General features: G+C 38.5%; 3 protein-coding genes across 4 annotated transcripts; 1 reads left to right on the top strand and 2 right to left on the bottom strand.

Moving 5' to 3' along the window:
• Positions 1-555: 555 nt before the first annotated feature.
• Positions 556-7,850, bottom strand: LOC116850157 (DPH3 homolog). The gene is made up of 2 exons (XM_032828113.1): positions 7,362-7,850; positions 556-7,221 (listed from the first exon to the last, which is right to left on the bottom strand). Exons 1-2 carry the CDS (start codon positions 7,608-7,610, stop codon positions 7,213-7,215), a joined length of 258 nt encoding a protein of 85 aa, XP_032684004.1. The 5' UTR covers positions 7,611-7,850; the 3' UTR covers positions 556-7,212.
• A 2,584-nt stretch (positions 7,851-10,434) lies between these two features.
• Positions 10,435-12,865, bottom strand: LOC116849592 (DNA-directed RNA polymerase III subunit RPC7). The gene is made up of 2 exons (XM_032826916.1): positions 12,442-12,865; positions 10,435-12,282 (listed from the first exon to the last, which is right to left on the bottom strand). The coding sequence occupies exon 2, from the start codon at positions 12,229-12,231 to the stop codon at positions 11,533-11,535; it is 699 nt and encodes a 232-aa protein (XP_032682807.1). The 5' UTR covers positions 12,232-12,282; positions 12,442-12,865; the 3' UTR covers positions 10,435-11,532.
• Positions 12,866-14,145: 1,280 nt separating this feature from the next.
• On the top strand, positions 14,146-18,832 carry LOC116848989 (metalloendopeptidase OMA1, mitochondrial-like). 2 transcript variants are annotated; one of them, XM_032825700.1, is made up of 8 exons: positions 14,146-14,350; positions 14,853-15,949; positions 16,037-16,176; positions 16,265-16,438; positions 16,498-16,605; positions 16,699-16,899; positions 17,045-17,221; positions 17,572-18,832. In XM_032825700.1, exons 2-8 carry the CDS (start codon positions 15,598-15,600, stop codon positions 17,668-17,670), a joined length of 1,251 nt encoding a protein of 416 aa, XP_032681591.1. In that variant the 5' UTR covers positions 14,146-14,350; positions 14,853-15,597; the 3' UTR covers positions 17,671-18,832. The 2 variants fall into 2 exon arrangements, with proteins under 2 accessions (XP_032681591.1, XP_032681583.1); XM_032825692.1 differs by lacking the exon at positions 14,146-14,350 and adding an exon at positions 14,372-14,599.
• Positions 18,833-18,921: the final 89 nt, after the last annotated feature.

Here is an 18,921-nt window from a genome sequence, read left to right as displayed (position 1 = left end):
TATATATATATATATATATATATATATATATATATATATATATATATATATATACATATACAAGCGGAGGAGGACAGAGCGATCGAATTCCTCGAATCTGTGCATGATATCTTATCGGTACTCGTACTGTCGTTCGGACTTTCGGTGTGACTTCCGGCCATCACCATGTGGAAGTGATTATCGTCACCGGTTGCTCGATCGCACGTCTCACGAACGTCATTCGGACACCGATTCGAGTTACGACTGCAGGAGAAGAGTGACTGTGCAGTAGCATATTTCTCGACGCAACTCCGACTCGTTCTGTCGCATCCTCTGTTTCGAAGCTTTCCATCTTGGAGAATTCCATTCGGATTGAACATGCGCGCGTACGTGTACGTATCGTTGGCACTTGTGCGCGCCGCTCTGCTCATGCCGAGCCGCTCGATTCGCGGTCAAAATCGATCGAGTTCAATGGGAGCGGCGGTGGTTTCGTTCTCGCGCCATTGCGAAGCTAACGAGCAAGAGTATTGCTAAGAATCGATCACTGCTGCAAAGATTGCGAATTATTACATTATATATTATTAAATTATATACATCTTTATTTATATTATTTCTTTTTCGTGACATAGATTGCATACAGTATCTGTTTATCAGACTCTGACAGCAGATTGGAGATAAATTGCTCGTTGCAGAGTTTGTTGACAGACTCCAACAACAACAGGATCTGCGCGCATTCTGCCATCAGAGCCTGTCAGCAGACTTTGTCAGCACAATTTAACAGCAGATTGTAACACAGATGTCTATGGATCTGTCGACAGATTTTGCTTGAATCTGTCAACAATCTGACGTCAGTCTGCGCACAGATTGCTTACTGGATTGTGATGTACTACGATGTTTGTCTCAACGATGAAGTAATCGTTGCAATGACAGCACGCTTTTGTAAAATAGACCACATTGCCGAGTCGATGGCTCTAATAGAAATTGGAGACAATTAGTCGCGGCGTCTGTAAATAGGATTCAATTAGAAAATCATGTTAATTTATGGAGATCTATAGATCTGTAGGAGAGAATTTTGCAGTGAAACTTGCTGTAGAACTTCGAGAACCGAGAGATGGATCGACATTCTGCAGTGACTTATTGTACCTTCTAAAATGTGCTGTGAAAAACTTTGCTATTATTACAGCAAAGGTCTGTTTCCACTTCGGGACTTGTCGGAGACTGGGGCTATGATTATAACTTTAGTTAAAAACAGCGAGATATTATGATAGATCAAATGATCTACACAATTTGCACTAGATCTACTCGTTCTTCTATTTACTACTATTACTACAGTATTTTCATGTACACGTCATGCGAAGGTACATGTAATTTCGCTCGTGCTCATTTTATTTATAATCATCTCGAAATTGAGGATGAATACGCACTTCGGTGGAATGCGCAAGTAGAAATACCCAGTTAAAACTGAAGAGAATTTATACGAAAAAAAGGAAGAAACTAACATTCTCTCCGTAAGTTTGAACAAAGCGACATGACGAATATATAATAATATATGATACAAATAATATAGATTTCTATCACGAGACACTGCTAACAGACTGCGCAAAATCTGCTCGTGCAGGTTTGGTTATCTGGGTTAATATATCGTTGCGACAAACGTAGTCTTCACAGATCACAGATTTCCTCTTTCCTTTCGCTCGGACAATAAAGATACGACGAGCGGTTCGGTGTGAGCAACGCCACTATTGGGAGATGTATATATATAGCGGCTTTTTACGGCCGCTTAGGGAAACGTCGAAGAAGCACCTCGCAAGCTTTCACACTGCCCGTGCGAACTTAGAAGCCGACTTGTTCAGTGATTTTACCGAAACGTCACATCGCGCTGTATTCGACCCGTTCACGCAGGAAACGAGCAAGTCGTTTCTGCCGTCTTGAGAAAAGAATCCAAACTAATGCGTCACGCGAAGTTAGCAAACTCCACACGCATCAGTCGTGTCTGACGCGAAGAAATTGTCGAATTTGGTGAAGCGCCCCGTAGAAAAATCTAACGAGTTACAAAGAATTAATTTGCGAGGTACTCGAGACGTTTACGAGTTGCCGGATCGTCGTCGAATGATTCTTCGCCCTGCGCAATTATTTAATAAACAATTAAGTCATTGCGCACGTCGATATTGCGGGGAGGAACCATTGTAATAATTGGTCAGTCGTAAATAGACGACGGAGATGTCGTTAGAGACAATGGTACAGAGCCACGATGAGACCCCGCCGCTTATTGCGCAAATTTGCATCACGCTGGACAATTCGGAGCGTGAGTCCGAGCGGGCTGAATGACGATTAATTGACAGCGTCGCGGAAGCATGAAGCTAACGAGCTCAGAGAAGGTAAGAAGAAGCGCTGGAGGACAAAAACAAAAAGAGTGAAGAGGCGAAGGATCATAGACAACGACAAGCAAGCAAGCTTCACTGAAGTAAAGCGAGAAGAAGCAAACGTAAGACGACGAGAAGCAAGGAGAAGAAAGAAGGGCATATTCAAATCCACATTGACAGATCTCATCAACTGATTCTACTCCGTTAGAAACGCATTGTGTGCGACGAGAGGATTCGTAATACCAGCGACACGTGACATACAGATATCCGATCGATTGAACGACAGATCGATAGACACGGTGTAACGTTGTTAACACGTTCGCCACCAGCGTCGCACATGTATCACGCATCGATCTCTCTCGTCTTAAGTTTACCTTTACTAGAAACTTGCAGCTTTACTTAATATGCGGAAAAAAAGAACAGTTGTGTCGACCAGAAAAATAGTCAAATATGGCGTAGCTTTCCTTTCTGTCTTCAAGAATGAATTCTTAGTTGATATTTGAGGCCTTCGCGGTGTCCATGAATATCTCAGCGAGAAATGACTCGTCGATCGACGAGTCATTTCTCGCTGGGATTAGATTTGGTTTCTAGGTTTGAGCCGCGTAGATTCTTCTTTGTCTGATTCGGACGTTTCGCAGGTATTTTTAGGAATTCTTAGATGCGCTAACCTACTGATTCGTTGCCTCAAGAATACATTTTTTCAGGCAGCGAATCGCATTGCTATTGACTGATGATGTCGCATAGGTCAACATACGTAAAAATTACTGAAGCCAGAAATAAAAGCTATGCCATATTTTATTATTAATTTTACTGTTTTCTGATTGACACAATCATTCTTTTTTCTCGTTTGCCATCAAAATCGCATGCGTTCTTTGTACATCCGCATATAAACAAACTCCGAGTCTGTTTTACACAATTACACGTGAACGAATGTAATGTGGTCTGTGGCGAGAATTCTCCAAATAAAGCGTGGTGGCGAACGTGATAAAATACTCAATTGGTCTATTAAATAATAAACTTTATATGTACACGAGTGCGAATATGCGCTATGCTGAGTATAGATATTAAATTGGTGCAAAAGATTTGTCAAAAAAAAGAATAAGATAGAAAACAAAATTATCCAATTTCGAAGAATTAATAATTCCTACGAATGGAAATATGAACGAGACAATGACTGGGTATTCTTCTCAGATGTTTAATGAGGATTTATTATATTTCAATAGTCAAACTTCTACGAGAATCGAAGGGAAAAGTATAACGAGCCTTTCGCATCAATATAATACTAAAGATATGGCGCGGACTATAGTGATCGATTTTCAGTTCGAGTAACTCAGCAGCGGACGTCTTAATCAGCCTCTCAGTTAGCTAATTTCGCGATCTTTTCATTACGATACGCGCGACAAAGGATGGTGCAGGCGATGGCGGTTTTATCGTTCATAAGAGAGCTTAGGAGAGATGATAAGAGGCAGGCGGGTTCTTTCCTTCACACAAAATACAAGGATCTCTTTTCCATGCACACTCATATACAGACACACACACACACATATACTTTGTAAAATATTTCACGCAATATACGAGCGTCACGCCGACGATACAACGAAAGCGCCGCGAATGACTTAGACCTACATATGCACAGCCACGTTAAGTTCGTGTCGGACTCGGTGTTGGAAACTGAGAATTGAAAGTTGATCAATCGGAACGGAGTCAGTCGATTCGCCGGATTCTAATGTACAATGGGTGATTATCAATCTCCAATACCGAGTCTGATAAGAACTTTTACATTCGGAGTTACGAGTTACATGTGTTCTCGACACGACGAATCTCTCTCTTTCTCTTTTCCTCCCTCCTCTCTCTCTCTCTCTCTCTCGCAGATGTTCCACGCGGTGGAACCAATTAAATGTCGCTGAAACACGCTCGATGATCGTGAAATGCGCGTAGGAGTTTCCGCGTGGTGACGCCGTGGTGTGTTCTCGCACGATTCGTCGTGGGCGATCGACAGACTCGTCTCTGATATATCCCTCGCGATTACGTTACGACGATAATTAGCGCTCTTATTGCGGTCGGAGAAGAGGAGGTTCTCGCGTGTGCTGCCACCGCTGCCGCACGATAACACGACGAAGGGCCGCAGCGCATCATGCAACATCGCTTATTCGATTTACTGCCAAATCGTGACGCTCCAAATTGTACACGTTTTACGAGATCGTCATGTCGAGCCTAGAGATATATACATATATACATACATACATTCACATATTATAATATATAAACCATAAAGAGGCAAAGGAAGACATTTCACACGCAATTTTCTCTCCGTCTGTCTGTCGATTTGTTCGCGAAAGACTCGGAGCCCTCTGAAACAGCCGCGCAGACACCCTCCGATCGCGAACCCGGCCTTAAGGACGACGAATGATCGGCGACTGAAGAGGGATTGTCTCGAGAGAGAGCCCTCTTACTCCGTGTTAATTTATATTAGCCTCGTAAGGGAAGAAAAAACGAAGAAAGGACGTATGAACGAAGAGAAGATGAAAGGACGAAATAAGATAAGAGGATCGGGACACCCCTGACGAGAGGTGTGCGTAAAGCATTGCGTAACACTACGATACTTTTGTGCGTACTCGATTCTCACCCTGTCCCTTCACCCCACCGATTCCACCCTCCTTCTCTCCCTTCCATTCCACCCTCGCTGATCCCAAATCCCGAAACGTTGCGTTTGTATACCCTCCGATCGCATCATAGAGGCGGGTCATTTATTACAATAATTGCAGAGATTATTATGGCTATATATATATTATATATATATATATATAAATATATATTATATATTAGGAGAAAAATATTGAAATACTCTCGTAATAAAGAACACGCCGACGCTTCCTGTGAGCCCTGGATTGTTTCAATCGTTCCATCACGCGCGTGCCTGCCGGGTTTGAGTTTGCGGCCGTACAAAAGCAACTACCGACGCAACAATCGCTACGTCACACCGACAACTTCGCCCCCTCCCCCACACCCTCTCGGTCCTCGCGTTCCCACGAAGCGAAGCAAGGGGGCGAGAAGAGGAAATGATGGGCTGCAATAAACGAACGCATTGTGTATTAGCGCGTAAAAGTCTTGCTGTTAATTAAAGTTCAAGATCGCCCCACGTACACCAGATTTCAAAACTACTCGGCCACTTCTCTCTTCAACGCGCTTTGGGAACGTGGCTGACGGCTCAAGTGGAGGAACTCGTTTTTCATTCATTCTAAGAAGTCACGTTCTCTCATCTCAGCCAATAGCTGCGTTCCTAATTGCATCGAGGAAAAAGTGCCCAAACCGTTTTGGAACACAGTATAGATTAGCACATATATATACATACAAACATACAGATTAAGGCTCCAATGTTTTTCGGATTTGACGCTATCCGAATACCCGATTATTCGAATAGTAAGTAAACATCACGCTTCAAATTCCGATTTTCCAAGATACACGCGAACAGCTGAAGCGTTGAAACCGGATCCGAATCGAAGATTCGTATTAATATTACTTGAAACTTGTCTCAGGCCGTTCAGATCTTAATTGAGAGCTAGATATTTGAGTATTTCATTGGAATTATATACGCGATATTAATTGCGATTCAGCTGAAAAACTCACAACCAACTCTAAATTCAAATCCGAGTTCCGTGAGGCAGGTTTCAAGTATCGAGCCAATAATATTGATCTAAGGAAATCGATTAAATTGACAGATCCCTCTCAAAAATTTGACAATCAATATTTATTAAATTGTTACGACTGTAGAATTTTCAAGCGCGTGTTTCAGTTAGAGTTTTACACGGAAATAGCTCTGCTTGAAATCCAATCCGAAAAATTTTAACGAACTTGGATTTTAACAACGCGAATTTAAATTTTCAGAATTTCAGAACCGACTTCGGGTGTCCGGACAGTCAGATATATCCAAATACTTGGAGATACATATTATACTATACTGTACCACACATACATACATGCATACACACATAATGTCACCAAAGAGAGAATTCGTCCTCAGCTACGCATGAATAGGAAAGGAGACACATAAGTTCTAGCGTGGATTACATTCGGGTTGCATTTATTCCATGAGCCATGCGAGCGACCAAGCGATCTTTATCCCCAGTGTAATACTCGCGCCCCAATCGATCTTCATGTCCAGGCAATGTTATTATGAATAATGGCGTATGAAATGATGCATAATAAAAAAAAGGAAACTTTACACATCGTACGGCATTGAATTCTGTAAACGTTCGTACTCGAATCCTAATTGTGACTCGAACCATCGAGATCTATCTATCATCGCGCTATCACCCAACGATCAATAAATAGCCCCGTCGTCCAGATTGTCGTCATCGTCGTCGACATCCTAGTCGTTGTCGAAGTAATTGTTCAGGTAATCGGTGCCATAGTCCACCTCTTTGTATCATTCTTCCTCTGAGTTCTCCTCATCCTTGTCTTCCTTCTCCTCCTTTTTGATCCCCTTTATGCCATTCTTTGCTTTGGAAGCAGTCTTCTTACGCTCTGATGATGGTGCTATTCTGCCAGTAATCTACTTCAGACGACATCAACGATCTCGCACACTGATTTTTCTCTGCTTGTATCCTGATAACGATCAGAACAACATTCAATATCCTTCTCTTCATCTGGATGCAAATATACAGAGTTCTGCATAGACTCAGTAAACCCCCTTTTCATGTCTATTAAATTTTCAAGATCGATATTCATGGTTGGTGTGAAATCTAGCTCAAGATAATCCAATGGAAGTGGTAAGACTTGTGCCAGTTATCATGTAGCAAGCTCCAACTGCTCAGTAATACTCTGCTATTCTTGTTGAGGATTTAAGCTTTCTTAAGTGATCTAAGGTTTCCTAAGGAATCTAAAAATAGTCAACAATTATTATTGATAAATAATTAAAAAACAGTGAACAATTATTTAACACATAAAATATTCTTGAAGCTTGTTATCATTTTTCTCATTCATTGGTGTAAACAAATTTACAAGTGTGATATTACTCACCTTTAACGTCACGAGTTCTGCCTGCTCACCCTTTACAAACTCTCTTTGCTTAGAAGCAAAGGCCTCTTTGTCGTATATCACTTTGACTACTAAGGAACAGGAGGGACACGTGGCTTCTTCTTCGCCGGCGATCAGGTCGGCTTTCGATATCTGGAACTGATCACCGCAAGGACATGGGTAATAATAAATCTCTTCTTCCTCATCGTATTCAAAATCTTCGATTTCCACTTCGTCGTGGTAGATTGACATGCTTAAAATGATTTCAGTATCTCGAGTCGTGTATACAATTATGCTATTTTTTTCCTAATTTTAGTGGATATGTCGCAAAACCTTCAGTCTTCCTCGAGAATATTTGCGACTTATTATGCTATGTGAAGCATGTGTAAAATTAGAATTTGTAAGGTTAGGACGTAGAGGCGGTAAGGACGCGTTCAGATTCCTCATCTGGGTGCACTCTATTACTAGAAACACTATAGTATATGTTACATATACTATAGCACTTCTAGTAATAGAATACACCCGGGTGGGGAATCTGAACGCAGCCAAGCAGGGCCTCCAAACTGTGAATCTGTTTCTATTGCTGAACTGGCTGCACTAGTTCTCTTTTATCTTTCTTCCACCAAATGTTATCTGTATAGCTGCGTTCCGAAATTCACTGTCAGTACTGAAAATCTATAATTCATGTTACGTATACTATAGAATTTCAGCACTGGCAGTGAATTTCGGAACGCAGCCTATGGGTATTTACGTTAAATCAAGTACGAGTTAGTTCCATTTGGGTCGGAAAATGTAATAGGTACAACCATCTAGTATCTTCATAGTTCAAGACCACTCAATACTGGGTGTTTACAGGTTTGTTCTTTCGACCTGAACTGGCTGCACTAGTTCACGAAGTTTGCACTAATGCGTTCTTTCGATCAGAACAGTGCAAGAAAATGTGTTCTTTCGAACAGTGCAGGCTGAACTAGTGCAGCGAGTTCAGTGAACTGACTGCCCTAGGTCTGGAGGTAGAAGGTTTGTTCTTTCGACCTGACCTAGGGCTGCACTGGAACTGTACTAGTTGAAGAAAGTTCAAGATAGTGCAGACCAGTGCAAAGATACATATGGGTCTGAAAAGAACGGATAAGAGCAAGTTAGAGCAGTGTAAGATGGCGGACAACACTTTCGCACTTATAGCATTTTATGTTTTGTTGAACAATCCTATTTCTTTTAAAAACTGTTTTGTGTTGGATACCCATACAACAAATCCCTCCGAAAAAACGTCCAAGAGCCTTCCCAGGATGTCTTTCGGATATTTTGTGCTGTTTGGATAACATTCTAAATACTTCTTTTATGTCATTCTACATTATATATTTATTATATATTTATCTACATTATATATTTATTATATATTTAAGTATTTACTTACTGTTTATAGATTCCGTCGTCGGATTATTTCTTCTACGTAATGTCAACTAGGTATACCGATTTTACAGGTTATAGATACAAATTTAAATTTTTTCGGTTAGCTGCCCTGCACTGCTTGCTCTACCTCCAGACCTAGGGCAGTCAGTTCACTGAACTCGCTGCACTAGTTCAGCCTGCACTGTTCGAAAGAACACATTTTCTTGCACTGTTCTGATCGAAAGAACGCATTAGTGCAAACTTCGTGAACTAGTGCAGCCAGTTTACAGTCGAAAGAACAAACCTAGAGTAAGTAGTGCAGGGCAGCTAACCGAAAAAATTTAAATTTGTATCTATAACCTGTAAAATCGGTATACCTAGTTGACATTACGTAGAAGAAATAATCCGACGACGGAATCTATAAACAGTAAGTAAATACTTAAATATATAATAAATATATAATGTAGATAAATATATAATAAATATATAATGTAGAATGACATAAAAGAAGTATTTAGAATGTTATCCAAACAGCACAAAATATCCGAAAGACATCCTGGGAAGGCTCTTGGACGTTTTTTCGGAGAGATTTGTTGTATGGGTATCCAACTCAAAACAGTTTTTAAAAAAAATAGGATTGTTCAACAAAACATAAAATGCTATAAGTGCGAAAACATGACCATAAATTGATCTATGTTATTTAATCCAGCCATGTTGTCCGCCATCTTACACTGCTCTAACTTGCTCTTACCCGTTCTTTTCAGACCCATATGTATCTTTGCATTGGTCTGCACTATCTTGAACTTTCTTCAACTAGTACAGTTCCAGTGCAGCCCTAGGTCAGGTCGAAAGAACAAACCTATTACCGCGTCCTGTGTGCAGGATCCATTACTCCCATCCGTCTCATGCCGCAAGTAGGAACATCAAGGACAATCAAGGAATGGCGTAGAAGCTTGAAGTAGCCACATATAACATAATTACAAATAATTCAACTGTGGTACATATTGACGATAGAAGGCAATTTATTTAAAGTTTATCTTATGTAATTTATAATTCAATTTTTCATATTAAAGATCGTTATTACTGAGGTAATATTTGATATATTATCTGTAGTTACATTAATTTTTTTTTATAATAGAGTTTCAATTTGATTCATTATCTAATCTTTAATTATTCTGATTTTCTTTTCAACAAAATTTCGTAATTTTAATTTTTCTATAAAAGTGCTTTTAAAAGAGGCTTAAGAGCCACCTGATTGGCTGAGAAGCTATATTCAAAGTATTTTTATCTATAAAAGAGAGTTCAGAATATGGGACATTATGTATAGAGCGTAATTCTTTTGAGCATGGATGTAAAAATATGTACGGAGCGAAAAGTGCGATTATAGACGAGGGGCTATGAAGACTAATAGCTCCTGCACACAATACGCGCGGCGGAAGTCTGCACGACAGCTAATCAATATGTTGTTTTTCCGTAAGAGCTAGAAGGTTATTACGGAATTCGATTTTTAATATTTAATTTGGAGATTCCTTACTCCTAATTGAGATCATTTTTCACTGGCGAGACCGGCCGATGTCACAGAATTGTTTCCCCGGTCATCTGTGACTGATCACATCGGGTTTTGCGCTCTGCATCTGTAAGATAAATTTCCCGATGACCGAACTAATAAAAGAGCACGATCAGTGTTTTATATTTTTGTTAATAAATATTTAATGGAATTATTAACAAGACTAACATTTGTACAAAACTTTGATTTGCTGGCAATCGACAAACGCAACGGGAAATGAGATAATCAATAAATGTCGATTGCAATTTTGATGAGGTATATTAAGGCTTGTCTACAATGTCTGTAAGAATATGGCTGTAAGGCTGTAAGACGCGAAATGAATTATTTTCATGCTCATGTTATAGCCTTACAGCTATACTCTTACAGACATTGTAGACGAGCCTTTAGACAATGGCGGTTGTATCAGAGTAACGAGCCGAAGAATGAACTATGTACTAATTACCGAAGTAATACAATAAAATTACTGAAATAACACAATGATTGAATGTTCATTATGTCTGATCTACAATATGCTCTTTGCGTCCTGTTTCTTGTCTTCTATCTTTTTCTGGCTTAAAGCTTGAGGTTTGAGTCAGAAAGAGATAAAGAGAAAGAAGAAAGAAGCAGAGTATATTGTAGATCACGCTTTAAACATCACAACTTAGCATAAAGAAATAGCTTTTAACAAAATTTTAAAAGCTCCCTCTCTCTTCTTTTTGGAAATATTCAAGATAATTATATTATTGATGTTTCTGTCATTGGAACAGTGTTGAATCAGTAGAACCTTAATAGCCGGATTGAATTCGCGACTCAGCCCCTCAAGCGGCACCACCGATTGTGTAACTTGTAAACTTCTCGTGGCACTGTAACTGCCGGCAATTCACACACGAAAGTAAATACCCGAGCATTAAGTTGCCAACCCGATATTCTGACTGTGAGCATGCTGCTGCGACGACAACGAGTGAAGATACGAATTTTCCGCGCGCGCGTGGTTTTCGCGAATAATTATTCGGTGTTTTCTTGCCGAACTTAGTGGTGATTCTGTGGACCAAAATTTCCCCGTCGTCGTTATCGTCGTCGTCATCGTCTAACAGTACGATATATAATCAATCCGCGAGGACACACCTGTAGAAGACTGGTAGATCGAACAGATCGTCCAGATTTAATCGAATGCAAGCTTCACGGGGTGATGAGAGGGAAAAGGGGAAGGGCAGGCTCTACGGGCGATACCCAACGACAATATCAATAAACAGGCCCGTCGTCCGGATTGTCGTCATCGTCGTCGAGATCCTCGCCGTTGTCGAAGTAATTGTTCAGATAATCAGTGCCATAATCCATTTCTTGGTCTACTTCTTCGTACTCCTCCATATTCTCCGAATCCTCTGAGTCCTCCTCCTCCTCCTTGATATTCTTCATTTCCTTGTCCGTGTTGTTTTGCGCCTGCTGGCTCTTCTGCTGCTGCAGCTTCACTTCAGTATTCTGCTTGTTGCCACCATCATCGTCATCGTCGTCGTCGTCGTCTATGGGTCTTGGCTTCTTCCTCTTAGCTTTAATCATCTCCTTTTTGTCACTTTTTGTCTTTGAAACAGTCTTTTTACGCTCCGATGACGGTGCTAATTCCGCCGGAAACATGCTCCAGTCGCAATCAACGATCTCGCGCACCGATTTTTCTTTAATCGTTTCCCTATAGCAATCAGAATATCTTTCAATGTCCTTCTTCTCTTCTTCTAGTTGCAAGTAGTACTCAGAGTTCCGCATAGACTCAACAAAACCCCTTTTCAACTCTACTAAATACTCAAGCTCGTTGGTCATCTCAAAGCGTGTACGTGTGAGATTTACATCAGGATAATCTGGTGGAGGTTTTACTGGTGGCAGTTCTCCCTTGTCCGATTTTTCAGTGTTGATGGACAACGTAGGCTTTCCTCTACCACGCCCTGCCATTCTTGTTGAGAATTTAAGCTTTTTTAAGCGATCTAGAGTTTCCTAAGAGATCTAAAAATAGACAAAAATTATTAATAACTTAATTATTAATAAATTATTAATAAATAACTAAACAATAGTAAACATTTAACACATAAAACATTCTTGAAGCTTGTTATTATTTTTTTCATCCATTAGTGTGAACAACTTTACAAATGTGATATTATTCACCTTTAGTCTTTAACGAGTTCTGCCTTTACAAGTTCACCCTTTATAAACTCCCTTTGTTTAGAAGAAAAGGCTTCTTTGTCGTATATCACTTTAATTACTAAGGAACAGGAGGGACACGTGGCTTCTTCTTCGCCGGCGATTAGGTCGGCTTTCGATATCTGAAACTGATCACCGCAAGGACACGGGTAATAATAAATCTCCTCTTATCGTACTCAAAATCTTCGATTTCCAGTTCGTCGTGGTAGATTGACATACTCCAAATGACTTCAATATGTCGATTCGTGCATACAATTGTTATTTTTTCTCCTAATTTTAGTGGATATACCGCAAAACCTTCAGCCTTCCCCGAGGATATTTACGACTTATGCTATATGGAGTATGTATGACATCAGGATTTGTAAGGTTAGGAGGTACAGGTTGTTCGTTATTGGAATTAACTAAGGACTTATAGGTGGTACATACACGAAAATGGGAGCGTTCTGATTGACCACGATACGATTGGACACAACTAACCGATGAAAAGAATTATCTAGTGAATTACTAGGTCGAACCAATCATTACAATCTGTGTCCAATCGTATCGTGGTCAATCGGGTCCCACCCTACGAAAATAGTGGAGACAACGGCACGATTCCTGATGCAACTAATAAAGCAACTAAGAAGTTCCTTATTGGACTATCGACTGCGTTCCGATGTCTGACAGCGACATACGACATATTGTAGAACTGGCCTAATAGCCGTATCACACTAGCGACTCGCAACTGCGGCTGTGGCTGCAATTATGGGCTATATTCTGGACCCTCTTTTATCGATAAAAGTGCCTTGAATATTGCTTTTCAGTCAATCAGGTGGCTTCTAACTCTCTTTTATGCCCAATTTCTTCACCTCCGGTTAACTTTATCTGTCGGATAAATGTCAACCGTGATTGGTTAATCTTGCCAACCATAAATATGATTGATCAATTTCAATAGAATAACTAGTAGACAAAAGGTGCTTTCCAATTACTTAATACAACTTGACATACACAAAACCAGTTTATTGGTCACATATTATCTAAAATATCTTGTAAGATAATATGCAACCAATAAACTGGTTTTGCGTAACACGGTGTACGCAACTGAAAAGCACCCAAAGTTAACCGGAGGTGAAGAAGTTGGGCATTAGAGGCACTTTTATAGATAAAAGAGGATTGAGAATATGGGCCAATGGCTTGGTTTACATCGTGCTTGATACGCGTACTAAATAGTAACTTTCTATTAGATAATCTTAATATCAACGATATGTATAATCAATGGTATATTAAGCTGGTATAATACTCATCAACAAAACGTATTGTATTGATAGAATGCGTTGCTGTTGATATGCATTGTCGGTCTTAAGATTATCTAATAGAAAGTTATTATTTAATACGCGTATCAAGTGCATGATGTAAACCAAGCCAATGGCAGTAGGAGTATAAGAGTATAAGGAGTAATAAGAAATAAGCAGTAAGTAAATTGACCAATTCCATTCTCATGATTCAACAATAATCGATTGTGATTGATCCATTTACTTACTGCTTATTTCTTATTACTACTACTCCTGTCATTGGATGCTTTCCAGTTGCGTAACTGTGTTACACAAAACCAGTTTATTGGTTGCATATTATCTTACAAAATATTTTAGATAATATGTGACCAATAAATTAGTTTTGTAAACGTGTGTGTCAAGATGTGTTAAGCAATTGGAAAGCACCAATTGTAGACGACGCAAAAGAGTGGATGTGCCAAACTGAAAAATTTTGAAGAACATTGCTCTGCCTTCAAATCTGCATTTGGAAGCTTAAGAATATCGAAAAAGTTTACAGAAAGATTTATATATATTTAATTAGGTTTTTCATTGAATATAGTAAAACAAAGCAACACATTCATGTAAGTTTTATATATACAAGAAATTCAAGAAGCGTGATTATGTTAGTGACGATCGTCTCTGCATTATCGACATTGTTCGAGTTCATCATCAACTCCAGTATCTCCTTAACAGCAAATTAAAAGATCTGTTATTTTACAAATAATTCGGCCCAACGTCTGATCAGGAAAAATTTTATTTATCAATGGTTACAATTGTGCGCGCAAGCAACGGGTATAAATTGAATGGAAATTGTTATTTCATACAATTACGTAAGTTGTTAGATAATCTTTGATTAGGGTTATACCGGCTCAGTAACCGCGCGGACGATGAATCAGAAAAATTGAAATGCATGTCTGTCAACATAAATTAAGTTAATATTGTTATTGGAAAATGTCCACAACTGAAATGTGAAGTGACACGAATGAGAGTTCTTTGTGGAATGTCTTCACAATATCTTCTCCATTGTCATTAGTTCACCTCGTTATTCTGATAACACTCATTATCTCCTCGCGTCTCTATCAGGTACGCAGACGTCACTTTCACGAGCAGCTGTCCTTTGAAGACAATTGCTCTAGCTAGAACCAAAACTGTCGAATGATCAAGTCGGGACCGTGAATTGCGATCGAATGGGCACAGATTGGTGGACGACGACACGCTCGAAAAGCAACGAGCTCCATGCGCTGAGGGATCCATCGTGTTTCGTTAGAATTCAGCGACGTCCAACTTGGCTGCACTTGATAACGATATTTTTCTCGAGGAAGATGCTCTGCTCTGCTCTCAAGTACGGCATAGCTGGCGGGATAATGTTCAATTATCATGCACGACTTGGCGTATGCCTACTCCTGTTGACAGCTTTTGTGAATTATATATGATTGGAGAGATCTGTACACCTCTGTCTCTACACAGACAACACTACGTTTGTTAAATCGTTGAGATGATCTAGTGATGATTTTCTCTAAAAGACCTTCAACTTTTACCTTGATGTGTTACTATACTGTGTCAAATGTTGATTTGATTGCCAGTGGATTTGTAAGAACTGCTTGTTAATTTTGAATTGTTACTAATTTATATAATTTTTTACTGTTATTTTCTTTGTTATTTTATTTGTTTTTCTGTTGAACATATATTTTGTATAAAAATCTAAGGGGATATTGTCCGAAATTTTAGTTCTGTAGCATCGCACTCAATTTTATACGATTGCTTTGTATCCTCATTTGTTTCGTGGATGTAATTGTTGTGTTTGGGTCTCTATTCTGCTTTCTGAGACATGTTGTCTGTATTAAGAAATTCATATCAAAGAAATGCTCGGTTGAGCATAAGCTACTTTGTCCTTCGTTCTGTGGGAAGTCATCATTTTCATACGTGGTTGCGCAAGAGGTTTCTTGTTCAAGAGAGATTGGACAGCGGACAGTTGCAATACTTCAAATTGCAAAAATGTGACTTTCGCACCACACAACACTTATGTATCCCACCAATTATGACTCTACTTCTGCGTCCTGTCCTACACATTGGTGCAGCTTTGATGGGACGTACTATTAAGAAGTGGTGGGCACGTAAATCTAAAGAGGAAAAGGAGGAATACAAGCAGTGGTACAGAGAGAGACGCAATATGTTCTTGGGTAAGCTTTTTTAAACTTTAATTAATTGTACATTACAGTATGTTTTTTATATCATACAACTTATCTTACTTAATCTTTTTTTACAAGGCTGCTTTGGATTTTATGGCCTAATGTTGTTTACTTATTATATAACTCACTTCAAAACTGATCCACTGACACAGCGTTCAAGATTTATTATTTTCAACAAGGAACAGGAGAGAGACTTAGGAAAAAGGCTTCATGAACTTGTAAGTAAATATAATCGTGTGTATCTAAAAAATTTCTATATGTTATACACGATAAATATATAAATCTTTCTTTCTGTGGCATTTTTAGCAACTAGAAATCTACAAAAAAAATATAGTACCACCAGATCATCCTGCTTACAAAAGAATCTTAAGGGCATTTAGAAGGCTTATAGTAGCAAATAAAGACTTGAAATCTATGAGAGAAACAAAGTGGAATTTAACTGTTATTGATATACCGCTAATGAATTCATTTACTCTACCAGTAAGTACATTATCAATCTCATCGTGTTATCTCTTTCCTCATACAATTTCTTTCCTTAGGATGGAAGTATTTTTGTCTCTCTAGACTTACTAAGGTACATTGAAAATGATGATCAATTGGAATTTCTGTTGGCACACGAAATGGCTCATTCATTACTCTCACATTCGGTAAGTATAATAATATATATTACAAAAGGAGAGGATAAATTTCAGATATATCGCAACCACTCTACAAGATTAATTAATGATTTCTGTCAACAGCTTGAAATGATGTCCGATCAATTTCTATTGGATTTACTAATAGCAGTACCTATATTGTTAGTTTGGTTTACATTCCCCGACATGGCAGCTGCTATTGTTCATACGATAGGAGATCGGATAACGAAAATCGTATACGAACTTCCGTATAATAGAGTTTTGGAGAATGAAGCTGACGAAGTAGCGATAAAATTGTCTGCAAAAGTATGTGAGATATCACTTAATAATTTAATATTACATTCTATAACTTAGGAAGTCATAAATCAAATTATCTCCGTTTGGAATGTATATTATTAATGTAATGTCGATACGAATTTTATGCTTGCACGAATATGCATTTTTAACGCAGGCCTGTATCGACCTGCGTGAAGCTGTCGTATTCTGGGCTACGTTGAGAACGCTGACGGAAATGGAGGTCTTACCGTCAGAGATACCATGGGTGTCGTCACATCCTTCTCACGGTGACAGAGAAAATAATATAAATAAAGCAATGATAAAAGCATTGGAAATGCGGCGTGATTCGGGAGTAAGTTATTCAACTCACACGCTCATCAATATCGTTCGCTAGTGTACTGTCCATTTCGTTGGCCAAATTAGAAGATCTCCTAACTCACAAAATTCCAATTTTGCAGGAGAGAAAAAAATTGATAACTTTTGTAAAACCACGAATTTTAAAATTCGTTGTTTTACGGAAGTTACCAGTTTTTGGCTCTTCTGTAAAATTGGGATTTTGTGAGCTAGGCGATTTTCAAATTCGGCCGACGATTTTATAAATAATTCATTACGGATAATCATTGTTATTTTACATATTATACATTTGTATTCAATATCTATTGAAGCTTTCCGATGCGATTTTTCGTCCTATTATGTTTTTAGTGCCCGGAGTTACCCGCAGTAGACCCGAGGACCAAGTTCTACGAGCGATCGGCGAGGGAGCAGATGATCCACTTCAGACGAAGAGGGATTATTGTGTGAGATATTGAAGGTACATTGACTTGGTTGAACCGTTGTGCCTAATGCATAAGTTGTGCCCACTTTAGCCGATTATTACAACATCCAGAGCAGGATGGTCTTTACTGCGAGCATTGCACTCTTTAATTGCTCCCTCGCATTGTCTATCTCTTTTTAATGACGTCAGAAGCGAGAAAATGCATGCGAAAAATTCTTGCGACATATGTTGAAATAAAAATATACATCCATAAAATAACACTTGTAATCGATAAAACAAATTTATAAGATATTCCGTGCACCCTCCTTTTACTTTAACAATCAATAATTTGTTGTAAATTAACGTGACATACAATTCATCTTAACCTATTTCTCCGCCTATTTATATTTAGGTTAATTTATGACAAATTATTCATCATTAAAGCAAAAGAGGAATGCACGGAATATTTCACAGATTTATTTAATCAATTGCAAGTGTCATTTTATAGATATATATCTTTTTATTTCAACGTATTTCACAAGAATTTTTAGCATACATTTTCTCACTTCTGACGTCATTAAAAAGAGATAGACAATGTGAGGAACCTTAAAACTACATCCGATTTTTTTAATACTAGTCTATGAGCTTGTCACACATCCAACTTGAAAGCGTATCAACTGATGTGCTTTATATGTCACGGCTATCTCGAAAGTCTTAAAGAATCAGTGTTAAATCTGTAGATGCTTCTCTATGTCTACGTATATGTAAATTTTTAAGTGTTACTTTGTAAAATTGTACGTAAAAGTCTATGAAATCTTGTCTGGAAGATCGTCTAAAGTGGGCTTAAAAAGAAATTTTTCATTCAACCATTCATTTTTAATTTTTAATTCCTTAAAATTTTTACCAGAGTATAAATTGTGTATATACACTTCGTAAATCAAGCTATATTTATTTTTTACTATAAATGCGACCTGAATATTGTGTGTATTATCTGTACATTGTATATTATATTACCTACATCTTTTCAGTATTTTTTACTTATGGGTGTTAATGCAAATATATTTTAATTTCATTGCGTAATATGTGTAAATTGCATTCTGTCGAATAGATTTCGATCTCGTTTGATTATTTATTTTCGGTGAATATATATTCAGTAGCTCAAAGCGATGAGAATCTACGATTGTATAAAGAGTATATTTTTTCAATAACTGTGTGTTCTACCAATTATTTATATTACCTCCATCCACGACATTCAACATTCAAGTTGTTATATCAGCTCATATAAAAAGATGTCATCT

Source organism: Odontomachus brunneus, unplaced genomic scaffold (genome assembly GCF_010583005.1).
Source record: "Odontomachus brunneus isolate Ranch 3 - 2012 unplaced genomic scaffold, Obru_v1 Obru_scaffold_005, whole genome shotgun sequence".
NCBI classification, from domain to species: domain Eukaryota; kingdom Metazoa; phylum Arthropoda; class Insecta; order Hymenoptera; family Formicidae; genus Odontomachus; species Odontomachus brunneus.
Note: the sequence above shows the minus strand (reverse complement) of the source record. Positions and strands in the feature narration are given on the sequence as shown.